At 41.6% G+C, this 17,367-nt stretch overlaps 1 protein-coding gene across 1 annotated transcript in view; it reads right to left on the bottom strand.

Annotated features, from left to right (window-relative positions):
- LOC124780187 (pancreatic triacylglycerol lipase-like) overlaps positions 1 to 17,367 on the bottom strand; it is a 93,124-nt gene that overhangs the window by 18,605 nt on the left and 57,152 nt on the right. The window contains exon 6 of the mRNA XM_047253762.1: positions 8,101 to 8,260. Within this exon, the coding sequence (XP_047109718.1) occupies positions 8,101 to 8,260 (160 nt within the window). The remainder of the gene's footprint in view (positions 1 to 8,100; positions 8,261 to 17,367) is intronic.

Here is a 17,367-nt window from a genome sequence, read left to right as displayed (position 1 = left end):
GAAGAAAAGAAGATGGCCAGAGACTAGTTGACTGAGCACGAGAACAAAAAAAAGGGAAAGAGTCAACCATCCGACTACACACTAAAATCTGCAACCAAATATGAGAGACCCGAGGACAAGAGACACAGAAAGGGAGAGGTGCAGGACCTCCCTAAATGGAACCATAAAAAGGACTACCACGGATAAAATTTAAAACGTCGTCAGCCATGGAGGCATCGTCCCATAAAACCAAAGGCAAAGTGCCTGGGAGATTAAAAGACTGCCGGAGGGTGCGCAGTCGGGGACACTCCAACAAAATGTGGGCGACCGTCAGCCGGAACCCACACCGACACAGGGGGGGATCCTCCTGACGCAAAAGATGGCCGTGCGTCAGGTAGGTATGGCCGATGCGGAGACGACACAGGATGACAGAGTCCCTGTGAGAAGCCCGCAGGGAGGACTGCCACACATCGGTCGTCTCCTTGACAGCCCGCAGTTTATTCGGGGATGTCATGCCACGCCACTCATCAGCCCACATCCCAAGCACCTTACGGCGCAACACCAACTGCTGATCACGAGCCGGGAGGCCGATGGCCAAAGCTGGGGCGTCGATCGCCCCTTTGGCCAGCCTGTCGACACGTTCGTTCCCCGGGATGCCAATGTGACCTGGCGTCCAAACAAAGACCACCGAACGACCAGAGTGGGTAATGGCGGAAACAGACTCCCGAATAGAGGATACCAAAGGAGAAGAGGGATAGCAGCGGTCGACGGCCTGGAGGCTGCTCAGGGAGTCACTGCAGATGATGATGGACGTAGCTGAGCAGGAACGCATATGCTCAAGAGCGCGCAATATGGCCACCAGCTCTGCAGTAAAAATACTGCAGCCAGCCGGCAAGACTTTTTCAGTGGGGACACATTAAAGATATGGTGTATGTATCGCCTCTACCATGTGATGTAGCAGATCTCCGGGACAGAATATGGGAAGCGACTGCCACAGTTGACGATGCCATGCTGGGACACGTTATGGCAAGAATTCTATTACATTATTGACGTCTGCCGGGTCACTCATAGTTTACATATCGAATGTTTGTAAAAAAAACTTTCAGAGTTTCTCTTCAAACTGCATTATGTGTGACATCTGTACAATGTTTAGTTCTTGTGCAATAAATAATTGAAAGTGTTCCTAGACTTTATGTACACCTTGTACTTGTGTTCTGTTCGAATCTACCGGTAACAAATATGGCAGCCTGCCTCCGAATTGCTTCAGCGTCTTCCTTCAATCCGACCTCATTAGGATCCCAAACATTCGAACAGTACTCAAGAATAAATCACGCTAGTGTTCTATACACTGTTTTCTTTATAGATGAGCTACAATTTTCCAAAATTCTCCCAATGAAACGAAGTCGAGTATTCGTCTTCCCTACTACCAATCTGACACACTCATTTCATTTTACATCGATTTGCAGCGTTGTGCTGAGATATTTAATCGACGTGATTGTGTCATGCAGCACCCTACTAAATCTATATTCGAATGCTACAGAACTGTTTCTCCTACTCGTCCACATTAACTTATATTTTTCTACATTTAGAGAAAGCTGCGATTCATCAAATCAGCTACAAATTCTGTCATCCTGGATACTCCTACAGTCATCATCACCCTGTCTGTCAGATCATTTATGTATACAGAGAATAAGAGTGGTCCTATCAGCCATTCCTGAGCCGCTCCCGATGATACCTTTGTCTCTGAAGAACACTCGCTGTCGAGGACAACGTACCTGTATTCTATTACTTAAAAAGTCTTCAAACCACTCACATACGTGGGAATCTAAGCCGTAAGGTCGTTCCTTTGTCGACAGTCTGCAGTAGAAAACCATGTCAAATGCTTTCCGGAAATCTAGGAATATGAAATCTGTCTGCTGCTCGCCATTTGTTGTTCGTAAGTTATAGTGCGGGAATAGGGCAAGCTGAGATTTATATGATCGATGCTTTCTAAATCCATGCTGAATTCTGGACAGATGCTTTTTTGTCTCAAGGAAACTTTTTATATTCGAATTCAGAATACACTATGTGATCAAAATTATCCCGACACCCCCAAAAACATACATTTTTCATATTAGGTGCACTGTGCTGCCACCTACTGCCAGGTACTCCAGATCAGCGACGTCAGTTGTCTTTAGACAGTGTGAGAGAGCAGAATGGGGCACTCCACGGAACTCACGGACGTCGAACGTGGTCAGGTGATTGGGTGTCATTTGTGTCGTATTGTGAGCTACTTGCATGTCCAGTATCTGTACGCGAGATTTCTGCACCCCTAAACATCCCTAGGTCAACTGTTTCTGATGTGATAGTGAAGTGGAAACGTGAACGGATACGAACAGCACAAAAGCATACAGGCCGACCTCGTCTGTTGACTGACAGAGACCTCCGACAGTTGAAGAGGATTGTAATGTGTAACAGGCAGATATCTGTCCAGACCATCACACAGGAATTCCAAACTGCATCAGGATTCACTGCAAGTACTATGACAGTTAGGCTGGAGGTGAGAAAACTTGGATTTCATGGTCGAGTGGCTGCTCGTAAGCCACACACCACGCTGGTAAATGCCAAACGACGCCTCGCTTGGTGTAAGAAGCGTAAGCATTGGGCGATTGAACAGTGGAAAAACTTAGTGTGGAGTGACGAATCACGGTACACAATGTGGCGATCCGATGGCAGGGTGGGTATGGTGAATGCCCGGTGAACGTCATCTGCCCGCGTGTATAGTGCGGTATTTTGCGTCTTCCAATGTGCATGCGGCAAATGGGGAAATGTGAACTATTGTGACATTATTACCAAACGCGTCCATGCAGGACCAACATGCTCTTATTCTTTTCTTGTCTGCCACAGGACAAAATCTGGTAGACATCCATTAGGGAACGAAGAATGTGTATGGGGCAGCATGTCTGCCAAAAACCACCATTGTGGAATGGTGCAACAAGGGGTTCTGCTGCTTCATGATAATGCATGTCCACAGTTTGTAAATGTCAGGATGCAGAAGTGGGAGACATTTCCGTATAGTCCTGATCACTCCTCATGTGATTATCATGCCTTCAGTCCCTTAAAAAAGGCCTTGAAGTGTCGATGATTCCTGTCGGATGAGGATGTGCAGCAGGCGATTATGGACTTCTTCACATAGCAGGACTCAACGTCCATTACCCATGGGTACCTTCAACCTGGTGTGGTGGTGAGATGATTGCCTTAATAGTCACAGAGATTTTACCTGATTGGCATACAGATTCTGGACTGTACGACCTTGGAAAGGAAACTTTTTGATCGGCACCTATGTATAAGCTTATTATCACTCTTCATTATGCTATTTCATTGACATGTCCTGTAGTTTCAGCTATGTGACAGCGTAAGTCAGTGCTGTGCACTTTAATCTGTAAGTTAGATAAGTAGTACAAATAAGCAAGTCGTGTGTTTTGACAAATAATACACACAATTCTTGACTCTTTAAGTGTGATACTGTTGTCATCAACAAGCGCACATTAACCTTTAAGTTAGATCAGCAGTAGGACCATGTATATTTTGTGATCTTAAAGAACAAATATTTCAAGTTTCGATAAATAGTCCATGCAGTTTTTGATTTCTTTAAAGTGTGGTACAGGGTCAAACCATGTTCACCTTGAAGTGCTACTTAATCTGTAAGTTACATCAGCTGTGCCAAAATGCGAACTTCATATATTTTTTTCACCGTTATAGAACAATTAAGTTATAACAGTAGTGACGTGTGTTTTGCACTCAACATCAATATCTATTTTGATAAATAATACAGACAATTTTATTTTGGTGCAAACATCGTATTTTTGAAATATCGAACTTTTCTCTCTGTGTGGCACCTTGGCCAGCATTGCCTTTGACTCACTTGTGTTTATATTTCATATTTGATTCTGTTTGCAGTTGCATATAGCAAAGTAAGTGATACAGTGGGTGAAGATCTCGTCAAAATGCATCACTTTGGTACGCTTCTCGATCAAAAGTAATGAAAAAAGCTATTTTACCCAGTCAATAACATTAATTACATTTTTCTTGATGCATTATCTACTTCCTTTCATAAAAGGTGTTTGGGCAGGTTCGTTTTTGTAACAAAGCCTTATTTAGGCCTAAGATGAAGTTTTAACTATTATTGCTGGCTGTTGTTTTAGCCTTATGTGTTTTGTACTGTTATAGAATAATTTACTTGTGAAAATAGCGTTGTGGAAATTAATCTGAGAGTTCACAGCCATGTTTTAGCCATCAAGTGTATGTTGCACAATAATTGCTCTCTTCCAGTAGATGACACATTATTTTAGCTAACATGCATTGTATGGAACATAATACAGACGTTTTTAGGTGTGGAAATAACATTGTCATAAATATTGTGTAGCTGATGAAGATCACATATTTTTTACACACATTAATAAATTACATTGACATAAACATCGTTTTGCTGATGAAGTTCAAATGGCTCTGAGCACTATGGGACTTAACATCTGTGGTCATCAGTCCCCCAGAACTTAGAACTACTTAAACCTAACTAACCTAAGGACATCACACACATCCATGCCCAAGGCAGGATTTGAACCTGTGACCGTAGCAGTCCCGCGGTTCCGGACTGAGCGCCTGAACCGCTAGACCACCGCGGCCAGCCGCTGATGAAGTGTATTTATTTTTGTAGATGTGTAATTAACATTGTGTGACTTGACAAACATATTATTTTAGCTAATATATGTTTTGTACAGTTTTGCAACCATAATACAGACAATTTAGATGCAGAGGTATTTAATCTGAGAGTCCATTGTAACTTACAATAAGCATGGTAGAAAGGTGTCCATTGAGAAATGCAGCTTAAACTGTACATTTGATCAATGGTAGTATTTTGGTAAATATTACAGATACTTTCCACATGGGAATATTTAATTTAGTGTCCATTGCGCCTTGCACTAAGTGTGGAATAAAGATCGAATTATGTTCATTGACAAGTGCAGCTTAACGCGTAAATTTAACCAGCAGTTATTGTGATAAGTAACACAGATATTTTAGTGTGGTATTATGTTATTTTATTGTCCATTGTGCCTAGCACCAAATGTGGTACAAAGATCAAATATGTCTGCTGACAAATGGGAGGTACAGAGATTGAAGATAGGGACTGGCTATTTTGTTTTAATGACCAGTAAAGTAATGGGCTGGGACTGGTGAATCTTAATATGTATGAGGGTGTCTGAGGTAGTGAGAGGTGAAATTTACTGGTGAGGCAGAATTTTTGCTGATGAAACTCTGTTTTAGGCTACAGCTGACACAGCATCTTGTCCCCTGCATGTAGGCAACCCAAATATGTCATAACATTATAGAAAGGGGTGAGGACTGTGACATCATGGGGGTAGTACTGAAATGCATGTGTGATGTCACAAATGTAAACAAAATGGGCTGGAAGCCCCTTAGCTACACTACTCCTATCTACAAAGTTTCAAGAAAAGCGTTAAGTGAGGAAAATATTATGGCCCTTTATGTATCACTTCCACAGAAGCCATAAAGACAGTATTAGATCAATTACAGGATGCACAGAGGCTTTTAAGCAGTCAGTCTTCCTTATGCTTCATATGTGAATGGAATGGGTAGAAACTCTAATATGTGGTACAAAGGGACAAATATTGTTCCATGAATTTCACAGTGATTTGCAAAGTACAGATGCATATGTAGATGTAGGTGTCAATGGTTCTTCACTGTTCCTATCCAAATTTGACACATGCTGCGAAACTACACTGACATAAATGGAAAGTATTATATCTTTAAGCACCACTTCGATATTATCAAATTTTTTGATGTTCATCACATAACGATCAGCTGATGTCTACTCATATGAGATGTGACCATATGAGCAGAAATACAATGTTGTATTCGTTGTGGTATGGAAGAAAAGAACCCCAAATGTCATACTGAGGAATTTCTTGCAATACCTGAAAAACATTCTGTGTCACTTCATGAACGTCTTTGGCTGAATCTACTGATATGAAAGTATATGTGTTACCATCACATCCCAGACTTTTTAATGAGTGTCAAATCAGGGGACCAGGCAGGCCAGTCAAAGATCTGTGTATGCCTCTGAGTATTTGTAGTATGACCTGGTGTGTGGATTCTTGCATTACCCAACTGGAGTAGTCCATTCCCTGATCATAAAGGCTATAACACATGGTTTAGCCATATACTGACGAGCATTCAGCCTTCTTTTGGCAGTTACCAGACAAGTCATGTTGTTAATCTGGTAAGCTGCACACGCCAGGATTCCAATGATTGTTCGCCATGTTATCAGCAGGATGTTGGTGTCAATCTGACTGCTAAAAATACAAATGAGATTCATCACAGAGTCCCATAGAATGTTACTCTACATCTCAACTGACTCTGGCTTTACATCATGCGAATCTCTGCTGGCTGTGGAATAGTGTCAATTTATCTAATGTCCAAAAGGGCATGATCATTGAATTTTGGGCCACGGGTAGAAGCATTTTCAAAATGGCTAAGTTTGTAAACTGTTCACGTGATGACATGGTAAAAGTATACCATGCATGGCAAAATGCTGAGGTAACCATAGTGCACCATGGGCCTTAGATGATAGGAGTGAACAACAGCTGCAGAAATGTCTATGGGCGAATAGACGTGCAACAGTTGAGCAACTAACCATCTAGATGAACCAAGGGGCTATCGATAGTGTCTCCTCAATGACCATCAGCGAAAGTTGCTGCGTATCAACCTCTGCAGCTGGCACCTGGTTCATGCACTCACGCTGACTGATGTTCGTTGCAAGCCAGTCCCACAGTGGGATGTCCACTGAGTAATGACGGGTGGCCTTTTCAGATGACAGTTGCCATTGGCATCTATGGTCTGAAACGTCTGAAAGCAAACGCACAGTCACAATCGTTGGAAGGATACCGAAAGAGGGAGCATTGTTTGGGGAATGTTTTTGTGGCATTCCCTGGGTGATCTCACCATTCTGGAAGTGACAATGGATCAGCACAGTACGCATCTATCCTTGGGGACCATGTCCACCCCTACATGCAGTTTGCTTTTCATCGGCGCAATGACAATTCCAGCAGGACAATGCAACGTGCCAAACAGCTTGCAGTGTACGTATGTGGTTTGGAGATTAGCAGGATGGGTTTACTGTATTCCATTGGCCACCAAACTCCCCGGACTAAAACCCAGTCGAGAATCTGTGGGACCATCTCGAACAGTTTGTTCAACTGTGAATCCTCACTAGCAACAACACTGGAGTCAGTATGGCTCCACATCCCTGGCGGTACCTTTCAGAATCTCACTGACTCTATTCCTGCACTTTTTGCAGCAGTCTTCACTCCGAAAGGTAGTTATTCATATTTTTGACACGCAGCCATATTAATGTGACTGGATAATGCGTACGCCAGGGCATGGAAACACTGGAGTATCAGTTTGGTAGCGTTCAGTCATGGGTCCATAGTTTAACTCTTTCCATTTTATTCAGTGTAGGATTCCTGGACAAACTGATTGTTGTTGTTGTGGTCTTTAAAATGGTTCAAATGGCTCTGAGCAGTATGGGACTTAACTGCTGAGGTCATCAGTCCCCTAGAACTTAGAACTACGTAAACGTAACTAACCTAAGGACATCACACACATCCATGCCCGAGGCAGGATTCGAACCTGCGGCCGTAGCGGTCGCGCGGTTCCAGACTGTAGCGCCTAGAACCGCTCGGCCACCCCGGCCGGCCAAGACACTGTCCATTCCGTTCAACTGATCATATATACTTGGTTAATTATTTATTTAATTATTATCATATTCTGCACATCATATTCATGATAAAGCTATGATGTGAAACGTGTAATTGAATGAAGGTTTAGGAACTGAAAAAGTAAACGGTTATATGTGTAAATGCTGCTGGCCAAACACTTGTTTGCAAATGACTGTTTATTTATAGACTATTTATTTATTTATAGACAAGAATTTCTCTGTGATAAGTAACGGGTTAACCACAGACATGAGGCCGTGTAACGGCAAGGGAGTATGGTTACCCTCTATGGATCGTGCATTGTGCTAGTGGAAAAGATCTCGTCAGAGATGTTTGAAATGCTTACCTGTCGATTGTCGCAAGGATTCCCATATAGGCAGTCTGAGTGTTGTTGCAGGTTCCGCTCGTAAACTCCTTCCAGGACGTGCACCAGACGGCGGGGAATGCCGTTGGCCTCATCAGGGACTCTGCATACATCATGAAGGATCGATGGTGGCTGCATAGATCTGACCACAAAGGACAACAGTGTCATAGCTGTGGGTGTGGCTGGTTTATGGGAGAACACAGAGCACTTAGTTGGTCTCGCATTTGTGAGCCAGTGTCGCACATTCGATATCCTAAAAATATACCTCCAGTTATGCACACTGCTAACTAATAAAATCATAACACCATGAAGACGACATGCCGTAAATCTCAAACTGGCATGGAGTTTATTACAAACATGGATGTGCGAAAGACTTAGTATTTCAGAGCAGCCACATAAATAGGTGTGAATAACGCTGTCTACAATCTGAATATAGAGAAAGGTTATGCAGTAGGTTTCTCATTCAGAAATCGAGTTTGAATGTTAGTTGTTTGCGAGGAGATTTTGTTAGCTCCCATGTAAGGACAAAAGGTCTACCAGCATGTGATGCATTTCAGCAGCGGCCTGATTGTGGCCTATTGAGGCTTCAGTTTATTGTTCCATGATATTGTCGCTCGTGCATTACCTTGTTGAAAGATAATGTCACACAGACTTCGAAGACAGGGCACAGAAACTAGCCGTAACACATCAGATATGTGACAGCTGCTTTCCAAGTCACCAGCTATGCAAACCAGAGGCCACTTTCTTTTGCATCCAGTGGCATTCCATAACATCAGCCCAGGTGCTGGGCCTGTATGGCGATGTCGAAAGGCAATTTTATTTTTTATTTACACGTCAAGTTCTGTGGGACCAAATTAAGGAGCAAATCTCCAAGGTTATGGAACGTGTCGGTACATGAAATAACAACATAAAAGTAATAACAGAAAAATAAATTTTTATGAACCCAAAAAAAGTGAATCCAAAAGTTAAAGTAAACGCAATCAACAATACAATAAGAATCAGCTTAATTTTTCAAAGAACTCCTCGCCAGAATAGAAGGAGTGACCCATGAGGAAACTCTTCAGTTTCGATTTGAAAGCGCGTGGATTACTGCTAAGATTTTTGAATTCTTGTGGTTGCTTATTGAAAATGGATGCAGCAGTATACTGCACACCTTTTTGAACAAGAGTTGAGGAAGTCCGAACCAAATGCAGGTTTGATTTCTGCCGAGTATTAACTGAGCGAAATGCTGCTTATTCTTGGGAATAAACTAATATTGTTAACAAGAAATGATAGTAAGGAATATATATATATATATATTGAGAGGTCAATGTCAAAATACTCAGACTCGTGAACAGGGGTCTGTGGCTTCGCAACTAGTGTGCGATCGCCCATTTGTCTATTAAAAGCTTTACTTCAGAATGTATGTGGGCTGCAATGTAAGCCGGTACAGTATTGTAAGGTCAGTAACGGAAGAGTTGTGTCCTGCAGACTGACGTCACGACCATCTGTTGCAGCTGCGCGTGTGAAAGCAATGGAGTAGCGCTGGCAGGCCACTTACATTATACGAAACTAAAAATATTGATAACTATTAAAGGAATAACCTGAGGAACGTCATCTTTGATGTACAACCTTCTGTTGTGAAAACAAACAATATGTCAAAGTCTGAGATCAAAAATAGTTGTATTTTGGAAGTTAGTAAAATTCCAAAAAAAAAAACGTAATTTTCCGACAGTCAAGAATTTAAATAAATACAGTGATGTAATAGTGCACCTTCAGTGACTATGTACGATGATCTGATAACACTTTCAGTGTTCGTATATAAATTTGGAAAGTTTTTAGTTTCAGAAAACCTCTGTGACTTTTCTATAATAATAATTTCAAGAATTCTAAGTAAATATGTGTATTGTGTGTTAGGGTGCGTGTGAATGAGAATGCGTGCGTGAGAATATGTGAGACGTTCGGCATTATTAAAAATCATTCATGTAATTCTCTACAGGAACTGGCAAGTGTTCCAACTCTGTAACGTGGGAACGAATCCACTAGTGGTTCCCCTACTAGTGAATGTCGGATGTCCAAGTATGTAAGCTTATGTATAAGTCAGCCAGAACATTCGCGACTACATAATAAATTTCCAGTATATAGTAAAGCTTATAGTTCATTTTGTTTTGTTTATTTAATTAGAGAGTTTTGTGTTACTTAATTTGATGACGTCAATGAGCCTAGAGAAGTGGTTGGTGCTTGCTGGATTTTGGCGCGAGCCGCGCCCTAGAAGTGAGTTCTCATTGGTCGTAAGTGCTGACAGCCAATGAGAAGCGAGACGGTTGGCCGCCTAGCGAGGAGATATAGTTTTGAGTGTCGCGAGCTAGCTTTGATTGGAGGCGGTTAGGCTGGATGTGACGTTTCGCATTATGTGTAAGATGAAGTCTTGGGATGACTTCCGCGTTATGGTCCAGTGTTAATGGTATCTGGTAGTGACCAGAAACTGTTTATGAAAACTTTAGACTGTTGTGATAATTCGTTCCGACGAAATTGGCGAGTGAACTTTGAATTATATAACGTGGCGGTACTGAGTATATTTTTACTGAGTGTTTTATGGCGAGCATTAACTTTAACTAAAGACAACCACTGAATATCGTGTGCAGAAGTAATTGGCCGATCATTGACTGTGTTACAAGTAATTGGTTTCGGAATTTAGGAAGGTAAAAGTTCTGGCTGTTTTAGTTATGGTGATAACTGTGAGCAGAAACTTTAGTAATTTTCGTAAATATGGGCTGATGATCTTGCTTAGCGGCAATAAAGATCTATTGAAGGTTTAAATTTGAACTTCATGTTTAAAGTACGAGTGGCATCCCCTTTCCGAATCATTTCTTTCAAGTACATAGACAATTTTCAGCAAATTTTACTTATAGCGGCCTCCGGAGTGTAACTATGAGGTTACAGTTTCCTCAACGCTGCTTTTCTGTGTTCTCGTAAGTAGCTGCAGTCAGGAGTTTACGTGCGAAGTACTACCGGTGTAAAGAGGTAGGTGAACAAAAATTATAAAAGAAATTGCATTGCAGTAGCAACGAAAAAATCCGTCGCAATTGGTGCATCGCATCGCACACACGTAAAAAATTCGTCGCAGGTCGACAAGAGTTTCGTGAACTTACACCACTTATTGCCCGAACCGCCCGTTTCTGAGCCAAAAATATCCTTTTAGAATGGGGATAGTTACCCCAGGATACAATACCATACGACATAAGCGAATGAATATAAGCAAAGTAGACTAACTTTCGTGTCAAACGATCACTCGTTCTGATAACGTTCGAATAGTAAAAATGGCAATATTAAGTCTTTGAACAAGATCCTGAACATGGGCTTTCCACGACAGCTTACTATCTATCTGAACACCTATAAATTTGAACTGTTCAGTTTCACTAATCATATACCTATTCTGTTAAATTAAAACGTCAGGTTTTGTTGAGTTTTGTGTTGCAAACTGTAAAAATGAGTCTTACTGTGATTTAGCGTTAGTTCATTTTCTACAAGCCATGAACTTAGGTCATGTACTGCACTATTTGAAACCGAGCCAATTTTGCACACAACATCCTTTACTACCAAGCCAGTGTCATCAGCAAATAGAAATATTTTAGAGTTACCCGTCATACTAGAGGGCATATCATTTATATAAATAAGGAACAGGAGTGGCCCCAACACTGATCCCTGGGGCATCACCCGTTGGCAACATTCGTACCTGTATATGGAAATGGGACTCTTGCGAAACAACGACGTAGTGTCTGCCACTGGCGTGTCCCGTGTTGTCTGTAGGCACACAACTGTCAGCGTGCCCCTCTCTGCTGCCACGGCCATGCAAAGGGAAACCATAACAGCTCTGTCCTGATAGTTCATGGTGTTCCATACATCAGTGCACTGTCCATCTGCATACTTGTCTTGTTGCAAATAAGCCGAATTCCCTACTCACGGTATGTGACTGGGCTGTACAATCTTGCATGACCGAACAAACGATAAGTCTGTCCTAGGCACTAGTTGCATGGAATTTTTGAGATGGCATAGTGCATGGCAGGCCAGAGCGTGCCAAATTTCACACAGGCCAGGTGTGGTTGCCACGTTTGGACCACGGATCGGCCTGTCTCGGCTTTGCTCCACTCTTCCCGGAAGTACGAGGTACAGTGTAACATTTCATTGAGTATGTATGTATCTATGTATGTTGAGCAGGGGCCTAGAAACGATGGAGACGCTCCATCCCCGCCACAGCCGCAGTGGTCCACAACCCCACGACAACTACTGCAGTCCACTTCACCCCTCCGCCGCCCCACACCAAACCCAGGGTTATTGTGCGGTTCGGCCCCCGGTGGACCTGACCCCCCTCCCTCCCCCCCCCCCCGCCCCCAGGGAACGTCTCACACCAGACGAGTGTAACCCCTATGTTTGCATGGTAGAGTAATGTTGGTGTACGCATACATGGAGAACTTGTTTTGCAGCAATTGCCAGCATAGTGTAGCGGAGGTGGAATAAGGGAAACCAGCCCGTATTCGCCTAAAAACCATCTGCAGACTGGCCAGCTCACCGGACCTCGACACAAGTCTGCCGGGCGGATTCGTGCCGGGGACCAGGCGCTCCTTCCCAATCCGGAAAGCCGGGCGTTAGACGACTCAGCTAACTGGGCAGGCTTCATTGAGTATACCAATATGGCATTCTTTGGTCGGCACAGCTCTCTTCAGTTCAGCAGAATTGTGGTGTCAGCGCTGCTTACCCTTCCCTGTTGGTTCGTGAATGAAGGGCGAGCATAGGTCCAGTGGACGTTTGCACGAAAAGCGGCACAAGCCTTTAAAAATGAATAAGAATTACAGAAGAGAGGGATCATACTTCTTAATACATCTTATGCAATCACACAAGCGACGGGTGCTACAAATTTCCTATGAAACGACATTACAATATCACATAGAAAGAATTTAAAGACAATTGACAATGAAAGAGCAAAAAATTACAATGCTCGACAGACAGGATTCTTTGATCAGTACGTCAAGAAGCACTTAGTGCTAAATTTGTGGGCAAGCAGCACGTGAGGAAATTGATGGTACGACTAGTAAAATTTCTGAAGTCGCTCACGTTATTGCACTGTTAGTTGCAATAATATCAATGGAACTTAAGGAGACCACACCCTGCCTATCTAACCCATGTTAATTTCGGCAAGTATTTGACCCATTTCTGAAAAAAAAATTTTGATGCAGGACCTTAATATTTTTACTGTATGTTACATGATGCTAATAGAGTCAACTGTACTAAAATCTACTTTATTCATTTTATAGTTTTTAAGAAATACTTTTTTAAAATTTATTAACAAAAAATATTAAGTTTCTTCTGCAGAAAATATTTTTTTGTGAACTTCCTAATGGGGAAATATTAATGAATGTAGCATCAGAGGTGGCTTTTTATGTTATGCAGAGTCTCTGAAAATTTCATTCATTTATCTATGATAGTGTCTGATATAATGGGGCATATGTCCTGAAAATTTTAGTTTGCGGTAAATTGACTTTAAAGAAAAACTTTTGAAACTTGTTACTAACAGTTAATTAAAACTGTCTTGCTGCATATGATGACCCTTCTTTGGCCTCTAGCCGGTCTTCCAGCATCTTTTTCACCTTCCTGGATGTTTGCTTTCTTGGCCATATTAGATGCAGACCTGTCTGCATCAGCTATCCTCATTTTATCGCAATGATCATATTTTCACCAGGATTAATTCCCAACTTTTTGAGTACCCAACACTTTCCAATATTACCACAATTGAATGTAATAACAGCATCATGAACGTCTAGTTTCATTGTATGTATACCTATAAATACAGTTTTAGGAAGGTGGTTCCAAATTATGCTGTTGAAACATTGATTTGGGTTCTGTGTCTGCCCATGCAGACATTTCCTTAGAAGGTCAGAATGAGCCAAGTCTCTGAAAATAAGTTTAATTGGTGTAATAATAGCAGAAAGAAGAGAATGCTGGTGAGAATAAGATTCTCCAGTTGCCTGAGCCTTGTTGTATTTGCATCACGAATTTTCTCCTGATGGACACAATCCGTGACATGGCTTATCATCAGTAGAGGACTTACGGAAGAATATGGCCCAAACATCTCTCTTCATTGCCTCCAGATTTTCCTTATTTCTCCTAATTCACTCCCATAGTATACCTGCAAGTTTTCTATTTCAGTTTTAGTTAACCGACCCTGTCCGGTCAACAATTTTCCATCTTCTAATTTTTTTCCTCTCATATCAACAGTTAGTTTCCTCAGCCTTGTTCCCAAACGTTTTTGAACATGGCCTACACATTCTATTTTGCTAATAATGGCATCTCAATATGGCTTAGAATTCACCACATTGTTGTATGCCTTACTGCCACCATCGCCCAAATATTTGGTGTACCGTACGCCTCTTGTTTCTACGGAGCGATGAAATATTTGTTGTACTCCATGAACTTCCATCCCACCACTTGTTCCTCTAAAATTAGCCACACAGTTGTGTTCTTTATGTTCATTGACTTTACAACATTTGCAATATTTACACATTATCTCCACATCTACCACTTTACCAGTGTCTACACTCGTGGCAGTCACTAATCCATTCAGAGAAGTACGTCCTCTTTTCTGGCAACTTCTATCAAGTGCAACTGCAATATCTGAACATCCATCATTCTCTTCCACTGCTTCCCTAACAGCCAGTTTCATGCTTTCCTCACTGTCCACACATACAGATTTTTCTAATATTGCAGTCAGTTTTTCAAATTTATTTGGTGGTTGATGTAAGTTTATCACTGAACAAAATGTTCTCCCTGCAGCCATGACTTTTCCAATGAAGTGTAAGGCATAAACTAATATAGTATTGCTCGAACAGTCCACGGGTATACTGCTGGTTCATAGTGTCCAACAGGCAAAATATTTCGGCGATCAGACATGTCGCCATCGTCAGGTGCGCTGACGAAACGAACTGTTGCCCGTTGGACACTATGAACAGGCAGTATACCCATAGACTGTTCGAGCAACAAATACGCCGGGAGAAACTGAAGAATCTAATCTAGTATTGATTGCATAAGGGCCATTGCATCTGGTTTTGAAGAACCCATAAATGAAATCACAGCTGATTATTTAGTGCAAATTAAATCCAAAGCAGTTGCGAGGCCTTTTCTCCCACTGGCACTCTCACAAATTTTCACACTCTGTGACTCACCACACTGTCTACATTGTACAAATTTAGAAATTACATCTGATAATATTCTCAAATTTTTAATAATGTTACTGCACCCCTTGTCACTTACAGTAAATTCGTTGTAACTCTCTTGAAATGGTGAGAGCTTCTTTGATGATGCACTTGTTGAAGAATTACAATTAGAAACATCGTTGCCAGGCGACATAACCTCTTGCTCAGAAAGATTTCCTCTAAATTGTCGTTTCTTGAAAATGCCTTTATGTTTCGTCATCTTCAATAAACACAACAAACCACAAGTAAACAAGCACTGCAAATGTAAGTATAACATGTACTGGCAATCACACTTGAACAAAACTAACCGCGTGTTTGAAAGCTTGTTGTTTACAAACAGCAGAAACAAAAGAATACCGACCGTTGCATTCCAAGGATAGCCAACACACTCTGGAGCTAAAAAATATCCCTAATGTGTAATGTAGGGGATATAAAGATCTAAAATATATGCAGAAAAGTTGGTGACAGAAAAGTGGGCGTGGCACATAAACACACATGGTAGGAAAATGCTCTTTAAATGCTCGAAAATTTTTTTTCAGCAAATTCCTTTTAAGAGTACTTGAATAAAACCTTAATCTATCGAAATATGATGAAAACCGAAAATCGATTTTTTTCGACCTGAACCACGGTGAGGTCCCCTTAACGAAGAGTATGAAGAGTTTATATATACGAGTATTACTAAACAGTACGTTGGTTAAGTCAAGGGCATGCCTAGAAGTGTTTTTCGATTTAAAACTCGCTGTTGTTGAATTTATGAAACAGTGCAGGATCATAATTCGAACATCCTGAATGGATTGGAGACGTCACATTTTAAGTGGACTTGATTGGGCACTGCCCCCAGTAAGACACTGCGAAGTGAGAAAAAAACTTTTTTCATTTGATGGAGATGCATTTAAGAAGAAAATCTCATTATAGATGGGATACATTCCGACAAACACAATCCAGTTCTCTAAGCTCACATCCGTTAAAGAAAACTGAAGTCTGAAGAATTCATTGTGCCCTTGAAGGAATTGGAAGGATAGTTTTCTAAATGTTTTGAGGATACTGCCAATCTTACATCTGTTTCCGAGACCATTTTCCGTTTCAGTTGAAAGATCCGCGGTACATGTGCAGACGTAACTGATTGACCTGCGGGGTAATTCCCGTTTTAATAAAAAATCCTTTTACGTTATAATTGTTTTCTCCAGATAGAGTTTCCACGTCTCCATAATGAGGCTACAGAAGTGCTACAACATATCCATCGACACACTCGTGTGAAAGACCTTCTTTCGATTGAGAAACTAAATAAGTCACTATTACGTGTCGAACTGAGTGCGAAACTATATGAAACTCCCTGTGTCTGTCCGTATACCGTCAGTTTGTACCACATAAAAATTATATGTGGGCTGATCAGTAAGGAATGAAACTGTTTTTCCCCCAGATGTTCATTACTCTGTTTCAATGTGATCTTTCTCAGACCACTCCCCTCGTGCCTGAATGCAGCTTTTATAGTGTCTCTGCCAGTCGAAAACATGGCGCGGTTGACCCTTTGTCAGATCCTTGAGAGCCATCTCGCTTTTCTTCAGAGTGCTCAACTCGAATGCCCCAAAGCTTTGAATTTAATGATGGGAATAAAAAAATCGCAAGGTGCAATACTAGGACTATAAGGCAAATGTAAGTACTCAGGTAATGTTGAATTGAGCCAGAAACTGCATGACTTGATTTGTGACATGGGGGCACACATTGCCATGATGAAGTTGGCACCCAGTTTGAGAAAGTTTTGGTCGTTTCCTTACAATGTGCTCTCTCAGTTTAACCAATGGTGACGAGTAGTCTGCTGTTGTAGCAGTAGTGTCGGTGGGAACTGCATGCTGGTAAATGATTCCATGACAGTCAAAAAATGTGGTTACCATCAATTTTCCGCAGATGGAACAACTTTGCCGTTTTTAGTGTTGGAGAACCTTCAGGATGATAATGACGCAGCCGTGACTCATCACCGGTGATAATCGATCGCAGAAACTATCACCTCCATCAACAAAGAGAC

The sequence above is a fragment of the Schistocerca piceifrons genome, chromosome 1, assembly GCF_021461385.2.
Source record: "Schistocerca piceifrons isolate TAMUIC-IGC-003096 chromosome 1, iqSchPice1.1, whole genome shotgun sequence".
NCBI classification, from domain to species: domain Eukaryota; kingdom Metazoa; phylum Arthropoda; class Insecta; order Orthoptera; family Acrididae; genus Schistocerca; species Schistocerca piceifrons.
The sequence above is the reverse complement of the archived record's forward strand: the minus strand, read 5'-3'. Positions and strand labels throughout refer to the sequence as shown.